This window comes from Eschrichtius robustus, chromosome 13, assembly GCF_028021215.1.
Source record: "Eschrichtius robustus isolate mEscRob2 chromosome 13, mEscRob2.pri, whole genome shotgun sequence".
Classification (NCBI taxonomy): Eukaryota; Metazoa; Chordata; class Mammalia; order Artiodactyla; family Eschrichtiidae; genus Eschrichtius; species Eschrichtius robustus.
The window spans coordinates 27,212,841-27,223,268 of record NC_090836.1 but is presented as its reverse complement, the minus strand read 5'-3'; the positions used below and the strand labels follow the sequence as shown (position 1 = coordinate 27,223,268).

The 10,428-nt window shown below is 36.5% G+C and overlaps 1 protein-coding gene across 7 annotated transcripts in view; it reads right to left on the bottom strand.

Annotated features, from left to right (window-relative positions):
* Window positions 1-530: 530 nt before the first annotated feature.
* The window catches only part of RESF1 (retroelement silencing factor 1), a 31,672-nt gene continuing 21,774 nt past the window's right edge, over window positions 531-10,428 (bottom strand). For 6 of the 7 annotated variants that reach the window (XM_068560501.1, XM_068560498.1, XM_068560503.1 and 3 more), the window contains 3 exons: window positions 5,021-10,007; window positions 3,668-3,751; window positions 532-1,178 (listed from right to left, as the gene is read on the bottom strand). In XM_068560501.1, the coding sequence (XP_068416602.1) occupies window positions 1,012-1,178; window positions 3,668-3,751; window positions 5,021-9,950 (5,181 nt within the window). In that variant the 5' untranslated portion in view covers window positions 9,951-10,007 and the 3' untranslated portion in view covers window positions 532-1,011. Of the gene's footprint in view, window positions 1,179-3,667; window positions 3,752-5,020; window positions 10,008-10,428 lie in introns of all 7 variants that reach the window. The other variant, XM_068560505.1, reaches the window with a different exon arrangement.

Genomic DNA, 10,428 nt, shown 5'->3' with positions numbered 1-10,428 from the left:
TGAAGTCTTCAGAATGTATTTTTAAAACTTGTGATAAAATATACATGAGTTTACCATCTCATGCACTTTTAAGTGCACAGTTCAATAGCGGTAAGAATATTTGCACTAGCAAAACTGAAACTATACATCCAACTAAAAAACTCTCCATTTCTCTCTACTCCCAGAAATGTAGTTTTAGTATGTGTGAACTATGTGGCATTAATATTTTATGAAAACAACACATTTCTACTTCTAGTAGTCATAAAATAAAGCCCAGAAACATCTGAAGAGTTATATTTTGCCTTCCTTGCAATTTCCTGAACCTAGTAAATTTTTGCTCTTCTAATGAATGAACCTGAAAATATTTACTTGTGACAGCTTAATTAGCATTTCTCCTTTTAAAAACACCTTTCTAAAATGTGCTCTGTTGTGAGGGCAGGAAATCAAACACAAATCAAACTGTTTTGGATATACGTTTTTAAAAATAGATGTTTATTTCAAGTATGAAAAGTAATGTTTAAACATTATCCAAAAATTATGTTCAGTTTAACAAGTATAAAACAAGACTCTGACAAAGTTTACAATTCAGTATAAAATACTTAAGAATATACTTTGACATTCACAGTGAGGATTTCTGAAAAATAAATTTTGCTAATAAGTTTTAGAAACAAAAATACAGTCCCAGAGGAAATAAACAAGTCCTTAAGTAATGAACAGGTCTCCCTTAGGATGGATAGTATAATAATTCCTTTTAAAATAATGGTAAACTGGTTCAATAATGTCAGAATTCAATACCTATAGTTTCCCTGACAAATACCATCTATTTCTTATGTCTGCTACCCACAAATAAGGTTCTCAAGCCAATTTAATTAAGTAACTTCAATGATATACATAACCTAAAATGGTAACCAAACTCTCTGAGAAATTTTATCACGGCAATCTGAGTATTTCTGGAAAAATAATTCGAACAGAAAGTGACAGAAATTTTCTTGTGGCAATTAGAGAACCATCAGAAGAATTAAAGTCTCAAAATTATTCTAAAGGACTGCTACCAAGACTTCTGCTTCTCTTCTCCATGTACATCTTTTTGTAGGTTTGAAACATTGCTTTTGAATCTTTTACTGGGTTTTGTAGTGTCTCAAATCCATCTGCACTGAAACTTCTCTTGGAGAGTCTTGAATTAGCCAAAACATTATCATCTAAGGAAACAAAAATTTTATTTACTTTATTACTCTTAATGTTAGTGACTAGTATACAATCAGTATAAATTGAGACGGAAAACATGCGTTGTTCTCTGGGATAAAAAATGGAAAGAGTTAAATGTGACAAACTATGGCCCTTTACCTACAGAATTATAAAGTAAATACACAGGACATCTTGCCTCTCCTTTGGGGGCTGTTTTCTAACCTCATCCCCATCTTCACTGCCCAGGGCTATTCTGCTCTACCTGTACCCTTGCCCAATAAAAACTCTTATTATTTGCACACTATTATGAACGTGACTTTCTTAACAGCCATCTAAACTAGCAATATAAAAAGCACAAACGCAAGCCAGTTCCAAAGAGTAAATGGAAAGTACAGCTTGCATATTGTGGTCTTGCTATGCACTAGGTATTCTAAGAAATATCTGTATTTTTCTATTTCTTTAGACTATTTCAGTGCTGTCATTAGCCTCACTATCCCTTTTTTGATGGGCCCAGCCAGCTTTTCCTCTTTCCGTGTATTTCTAGATGTGCCTCTGTATCTCAGAAGCTGTTCCAATTCTGAATTCCCGTACTTTACATTCCTGCTCTAGCCACTCCTTTCTGAATAAGTTTTCTTTTACCTTTTTCTGCCTGGGTGGGTCAAGCACTCTGTCCTCTTCTTTCTTTATTTTTTTGGTAACAGAGGATGGTTACTCTTAATTCTTTATGTTTCAAATTCCTCTCCATGCACATCAGCTTTCTGTTATGAATGCTGATACCTGAGGTGCAGCTCTAAGCTGCTTTCCGCTGGATTCTGTCACCTCTTCTTCTACCTCACCCTGACAGTTTCACGGCTTGCTCCATCTACGCTCCAACCTTTGCCACCAAATTTAGGTGTCGCTTATCTAAAGTGTGTTTTTTTATAGCTCTCTGGGAGTTCCAGTTCTCCAGCCTCTTCCTCTTGGTATGTTCTGTCTTTCATGATTTCCCTGAGTCTCGTAAGACTTTTGACAGAGCTCTGGACTTGTTTCTTAGCTTTTCTCTCACCCTGCTGCATCTCTCATTGCGCCTGGGCCCTGCTTTGTGTCATTTCCATAGTGATCCTGAGTACTGATGTCCCACCTTCAGTGTTTATTGCTCATCCTGTCTGCAGGTATCTTCATGTCTGTTGTTTAGCTCATGCTGCTCCCTGAGCCTCTGGTCAACCTGTGCATATATCTGTCTTCTGAGTATTTTCAGATTCAGATTCAAGTTATGCCTCTCAACTCTCTCTGAGGCAAAACTTATGGCCCTCCCTTTTTCCAAGGTACTTTCTTGCTGCAATCTCCACACCCATTTCCATCTTTCTCATATTTCACTTCCTGTGTTCCAACTGTAGGGGTGTGTTTTCTACTCTCACTAATTCATTTTCCCCTCTTTCAGTTGTCTTCCTGTTCTAATTAAGAGTGTACATTTCTTCTTCCTTCAATTCTTTCATTCAGGTTTCTTTTTCCCTTTATGTATCTTCAATGTATAAGACTCCATTTCTACATGCCTGCTTACATATATTCTTTATAAGCTCTTCTCAACCTTTGTCACACTTCTTCTCTTGCTTCTCTTTATTGTTGCTCCTGGCAAAATTCTGCTTCTCCCAATTTTCAAAAGACTCTTATGAACTCTTCTTTGTGTATTTAATTAACCAAAACTAAAATAAAATTCCTGAACCCTAGGTTCCAGTTCTCAATGCAAAACCCTAAAACACAAAATACATTAATTCCACTAATTAAAAATCAGATACTAAAAATTCTGGTTTTCTGGTTGGCCCTCAGCCCAAAACCCTTCCCAGCAAAAAAAAAAACAAAAAACAAAAAAACCCAAAACCAAAACAAAAAACTAGGAGCATCAGTCTTTCGTCATCAAAATAACTCAAATTCCACACTTAATAAACTTTGAAGAGAGGGATGTGGTTCAAGTCCCTATTGAGTTACTGGCTATGTAACTTCAGCCAAATGATCTAACCTCTCATTGATAAATGGGAATATCTTTGACTCCCTGGTTTTGAGAATTTAATTAACTAACTTGCAAATAATCTAATCTAGGGGTTGGCTAACAGGGTATGCCTGTGGGCCAAGCCCAGCCTCTAGCAAGTTTTGGTAAAGTTTAATCGGAACATAGCCCATGCTCATTCATTATTCTACAGCCATTTCTCACTGCAATGTTAGAGTATTTAGGAGAGACATTATGATTTGCAAAACCTATCTACACAGAAGAAGTATGCCAACCCCTTGTCTTAAGTCACTGTGATTAGAATTCTCTTGTTAAAAGGAAATAGATCACTACTTCTCTGTCCACAGCATGACAGAAAAAATAAGAGAATGTCTTCCTACCACTCATACAGACACTGAACTGCTTTTTAAAAGAATATGGATAAAAACCAAACTTCACAATAGTTTCATAACTGTAATCCAGCTTATATATGACAGAGTGCCAGGTAAGTAAAATAAAAACTTAAACAGACGGCTTTACCTATTTCTTGGTTGGCTTCCGGCATCCTTTTCTCCTCAGTCACACATTTTAACCAGTCTTCTTTTGAACTTTTTATTCCTGAAACTATTTAAATATTCATTTTCAGATCTCTAGATATTGCTATTCATCTCTTTTAGTACTATAATGAAGGAAAACCATGTAAGCCTAAATTAGATTTTAAAAGGCATCAGATATATTCACACATAACTAAAAAGGGCCTGGAAAAATGCTTTCTCCCATATGACGTGCCTGAATCTCACAATTTAAAAGTTTACCTTCATTATGTAATTATGTTTCTCCCACTTGGGCTGAACACCAACACATTTCAAGGTACTTAAGGGCACATGAGACAGAATGTACCTCACACTGCTGCTGCACCCACTTCCAACCAGGCCCTCAGATGCTAAGGATCTAGTTTTAAGAACCAAGTGTAATCACCAGTACTTTACAAGATGAATTTTATACTCTATATACTCATATATCCCTACCACCTTCCAAGAAAAAGTACCTTATTTACATTGTAATTTTATACCCAAACAGATACTGTCTGAACACAGTACAGGAGAAACTACGATTTCCATTCAAATCCTTTAGTTTTCCAATCTGGGTTTCTCAACACAATGTTTTACATATACTATCCACAACCCATAAATGTTTCCTTCTACCACAAATGATGAGTCCTCTATTTTCTCCTTCCATCTTGCACTACATTGAGAATTCTATTCTTCAGCTAACCAACAGTCATGATTTCCATTCGGGTTTGGTAACTCAACAATGGACAACACTGCTTCCAAGATCCTCTCATTGCGTATTTCATGAGTAGACTACAAGGTACCACTTTAACTTTAGTGATAACACAATCACCAACTGCTTCAAAGATGACAGTAAGTCAAACCACTTCCATATGTACAAAAAGATTTCATTAACATTACATATCTCCTAACATTTAGACCAAAATTTCAAATTCACAGGGCTTTGAAACTGCAAGCCCCAAAAGAGAATGAACAAAGGCAAGACCTGAAATAATGTACACTTGATGCTTTTCTGACTTAGCACAAAGAATGTTTTTCACTTCATGGCACAAAAGGAAATCTTTGTATTTGGCAAACCTTACAATTTTATATACCTCTTGTCTTTAACGTGAATGTAGTATAATTTAAAATAAGTGGGACACAAACTTAAAACAAATATTGCCCAATGAACCATCAACTTACTGAGAAGACTAAATACTAAGTAAAGGCAAAATGCATTTAAGTCTCTCCTAGTTACAGGGAAGTCAGGAGAGATGCTCTGTCACTTGCTGAACTACAGTATTACAATGTTGCAGACACCATCAAAAAAATCATACTGGACCTTGCACAGGAGCTTGCTCCTTCCTAGGAGTAAATGGCAGATCCTTCTGGTCTTCAACAGGGTTTGTATTCTTAAATAGTCCATCTGGACATAATTTAAACTCCAGCATGCTTAGTTTCTCTGTGGTATCTTTTACAGGTAAAAGGGTCTTAGGTTTACTTTCTGGTCTCTTTTCTTTATTAAGCTTCCTGGGTGAACTGTCTAATTTTGTGAGACAAATGCGCTCACGTTCAGTGCATTTAAATGCAACTCTGTTCAGATACAGTTTCCTTTGATCCTTTGCTTGGGAAGCCATTTGGCTGAATTCAACGTCATTATTTACATTACTTAAATTTTTGTCTAATTTGGTTTTATCAATCCACATTTTATCAGGTTGCTTTCCACCAACTGTTCCTTTAATATTCCTTGAAACATATGTTTTAGACTCCTTGGAATGATGGGCTTTGAGGTTTTTACCATGGCTTGTACCAATATTTAATGATTCTTTAGAGGTCTGTACACTGCCATTGTGTCTCTCATTTGATCTCCCATAACTTCCCACTCGCGTAGAAAGTTTATTGGACCTCATATACTGAGAATCACATGGTACATTTTTCAGATAGTTTTTCTTTAATGCTTCTTTATGCTTCTGCCTTGATAAATACTCCTTTGGTGATAGAACTCTATTAATTTTAGATGAGCTATCCATAGAGCCTGAGGACTTAACATTTGACACTGTCTTTTCTTTAATCCTGGCTCTTTCACCTGTGGTTGAGAAAGGGTTACAGAATTTAAATGCACCACCTCCCACATTCTTATTCTGCTCTTGTTTATCATACTTCTTCCTCTTTATCTCTGAATCAAGTACGCTCCCTTCATCTAACTTCTTTTCCAAAACTTTTTTAGAGCCACCTGCTTTCAATTTTCTCTTTTCTGGTGATACTGACTGTACCAAAGAACCATTCTTCACATGCAAATCTTTATTTTTACTTGTCAAAAAACCCATCTTTGGTTTTAGTGGTCGTAAGTTTTGTGCCATGAGCTTCCTCTGCAGGCTCTCTTGAGAAAATTTTGCAATTTTGTTAGTGGAATGAAAAGTTATCTCATGAAATTGCAGTTTTCTTTTTCTTTTGTGACTCTGCAAAGAATCTGGTTTTTTATCACCTTTAGATAAAAAGTGACCAGATAATTCTTGTTCTGTCCTTAATGAGCTGTTATGTTCTGATTTGGATTTATCTTTTATATTCCTGCCTTGCTCTGTTTCAGGAAAAGGTTTTTTCTCAACTGGACAAGTCAGAGGAATCTTCGGCTGATTATTTGAAGGACTGTTAAATGCAATAGGAACATCTCTGTCAGAAGTTCTCTCTCCTTGTTTATAACCATTGGTCTCCAAAGGAGAACGTGGATCTTTCCCTTTTTCTTCCTTTGAAGTTGAGTTCTTAGTGGAATTACACTGGCATTGAGGTACTCCTTCATAAACCATAGACAGCCACCCCAATGCACAGCAACGGACATCATCTTTTTCTGAATCCAGTATTACAGAATCACAGGTTTCTTCAACTGTATGTGCTTGTGGGTCACACTGGTTCCCTTCTTTTGTGACAGGCTTTTCTTTCTGAGGCTCTGTCAGTTTGTCTACCTCATTGGGTTGATCGTCCTGTTCAGGAAATAATTCTTTCATTTGCTCTGAATTTAATATTGTAATTTGTATCTGGTCTGTTGAGTCTTTGGAGTCACAACTGGTTTTATCACAAGTTTGAGCTTTTGAGATTCGGTGTGCCATTTGTTGGACCACAAAACCTTCATGCATGTTCACAGGTTCAATACCATAGGGAAACTCTTTTAAAAGTTCTGACAGCTGATCATGTAGGTATAAGATGGATGTCTTATCTTTGAGATTCTCATTTGTTGTAGGATCCTGGGCCGCTTCCTGAGGGTAACTATCGTGCTGAATAGCAGCTGGTGAACACATATCATTAGACATGCTTTCATTTTTAGTGATATGCTCTAAACTGCCTTCCTCAAGAATACCACTCTTTGCTCCAATGTACTTCAAAGTCGATGGTTCTGGAGGTTGCAGTGACTCTGACTGATCAGTTATTTTATGTGAAACATCTGTGCACTGTACAAAATTCTCTTTTTGAAAGACAAAGTCTTTATTTCCAGTGATATTGTCAAATTGTTCATTTTGTCTATTATTCATTACTTGGTGATTGGGTAGAGGTTTCTGTGGCTCAACCTTCTGCAAAGAGGGCAAGTTGAATATCTTTGCTATTTGGGAATTATAAGCAGTATCACCTTCAACAAGAGAACAAATACTGCCAATCTGTAATACATCTCTGCCCACGATATCACTGTCCTTTGATATATATGTGGTTTGCTGATCACTCACAGGACACTGGATATCTGGTTCTGATTTGTTATGCTTTCCTTGATTGGTATTAGGTGTGACTTCTGAATTAGTATTAGTTGATTCACTTTGCTTATCCTTCTGAATTAGTGGGAAAATCTTGGTGCTTGTGGTACTTGTCACTGGTTCATTAACATTCAAAGCAGCAGTATTTTCCGTCGATTTGTTTTGTAAGCTACAAACACTGCCTTCTTTAATAACTGGATACATTGTTTCAGGTAAAGCTTCAGGTGTTATACCTTTGACAGACAATGTTTTGACATCTGAAAGAATTAAGGGTGATACTACAGCAATCCCCTTTGTAGTAGTTGCTCCTGAAGACTCATAATTCTGTGCTACCATTGATAAAACTGTTTCTTGTGAGCTGTTTACAATTTTATTCTGAGAATTTCCCACAGTTGAAAATGGACTCTTGTCACAGATGTCCACAGGCTTTGAAATTCCAACTGCTGTTGTGTTTGTTTTTGACTCATTACACTGTTTTTCTTCCGTAGGTTCTGAAGGTTGCTTTTTCCACAAAGAAAGACACGTTGCTAGCAATTCCATGGAAAAGTGAGAGTCACTTTTAGAAGACATTCCATTGAAGGATTTATGCTCAAAGTAAGAGTTGTTTGAAATCTTGGCATTTATATTACAAGTACTTGGAGTACCTGGAGTTTCCATGGGTTTCAAATTCACTTGGTTACCAGTGTTCTGGATATTTGGATTCATTTCAAAACTATGCAGTTTAGAATCATGAATATGTTCATTAGTATCTTTTAATAATTTCTTCTGAGTTTTATTTCCAGATGCAAGTAAACTGAGAATTAGCCTATTTTTATTTGGATATTTTGAAACATATTCCTCAAAGGATGTAGACTGAGGAAGAGAAGTTGCTTCAGAATTTGTTGGCACATTCTGTGCAACGTTGACTAGATTTCCTGATGAAAACTGGGTGTTATTTAATATTGCCTGGGTAATCTCAACAGTTGATGTCTTTAAAGAACTCACAACTTGTGAACAGCCAGAATTTAGTAAAACAGAACTGACTTGGTTAAAATTTCTGTCCTGAAGGTTGGAATTCAATGTACTGTGTGTTCTATTTGTTTCTTCTGCAGATTCCATTACCGTTGGTGGTTTATCCTCAACAGCATCTGGAGGGCCTAGGGTTACCTGTGGTCCAGACTGGATTTTGGCAGTTTGTTTCAGAGACAACCCACAATTTTGAGCTGATTCACTGTAAGAGTTATTAGTTGTTTTAATACAACCTGCTGCCATCAAAAGATTTTTATTAATTTTAATTTTCCTTGCAAGGTCCGAAAACTTCTTTTTTATTTCTACTAATGTTTTAATATCCCTCACTAACTTTTCTTTTGTGGCACTTGTGTCCAGTACTTGATTTGAAGTTAGATTTCGAGAATCCACTCTTTTCTCTTGATTATTTTGAGTAAGAGCCTGAACACCATCCACAGAAGATCTAATAGGTTCATTAAAAGGCTGATTGACATTGGTATTTACTCTCAAGTTACAGGAATTTCCCATTGTGTTGAAATTTTCATTAAGGTTTTGCCACTGCTGCTGAAAGCCTCTACAAAAGTCTTTTCTCATTTCAGATAAGTGCATTTCTTGACTCTGAGGAACTTCCATAGAAGTGTGTTTAACAACATGCTGAGTACTTTGCAGAGGCTGGCTTGCATACCTACAGTCATAAGGAGGAGGAGGAGGTCTTTTGTCAGTTTGAGTAACTGCATATTGATATGACGGTACAGTTGCAATCTGCTTTGACTGTAAAGTCAGGGCAGGATTTGGAGACTGACTATTTTTAACTTGTAATGATACAGATGACATAGGGGTTTGTTTCTGAAGAGTAGGATCCTGCAAAAAGCTTTGTGATGAATAACTATATTGCTTTGGAAGTGGTCTGTAATCTGGGTAAGTCAATCCACTGGATGCACACTGCTGTGCCCAATCAACCTGTTGCTCTGATAAAGGTAGGTTAAGTCTCGGGTTTCCTTGATAAGTTATAGGAACTCTTCCGGAATTAGAAGGGATCATTTGTAGTTGCATAGAATAGGTATCTGATGTTAGAAATTGATTCTGTAGTGCACGTACATTGGGCGTATTCGTTCCAAAACCAGTCTGATGAGATACAGTTGTCCCTGTATGAGAAAGCATAGAATTCCTCATTGGTGAGTTCAACCATACATCCTGTGTAACTCCTGAAGACATTTGCAAATCGTGATTTGGTTGTTTGGGTCCTTTAACATTTGCATATGTTATTCTTTCTACTGAAGTTTGTGAGGTCACAATGGTCCCACCATGCATATCAGAAATAGGGATTTGTTGAGGAGTTTTATAATTTCTGATGTTGAGCAGCGGCTGTGATACTGGATTTAAATTACTGAGAAATAGGCATGGTTCTTGGTTACTTCCAGGATGGTTTAAAGAACTATGAGATGCTGTGGTAAGTGTGTTTACTAAAGCTTGCTCCAAAAAAGATGCCTGTTTTTTAGGATACTGTGGTGGTAAGGTGACACTCTCTGATTTTGCATTCCAGTTCATTGTCGATTTGATGCAGTAGCAGTGTATTAAAAGCCAGCTGTTTTGAATGTCAGGAATCTGTAGGAAATAAAGATCTTTTATTAAAAAGCTGTTTTGCCAGGTCAGAATTTCTAAGATAATTTTCTTAGTTTACCTTATCACCAATGCTGACTATGTCTAGCAAAATTCCTGAAACCTCAGACTAGAGAAAGCTTCATCTTTGATTTGGATAAGAGGAACAGCAAAGGAAGATGTAATAATAAATATGGCAAATGTCAATAAAATTTTCTGGCGTGTTCAACAGAAATTCATTCTACCCAATATAGTTAGTATTTTGTTTGTTACACTTAAGAGACAATTACTTTCTGCATTTATTTATTTTAACTAGCTCTTTATTCTAAGTAACCCATGATCACTGTAAAAAATAAAATTTTTTAAAAATCAAGCATATACTAAGAAGCCCTTACTACTGTCCATCTCCAATGTCTAACTCCCTAGC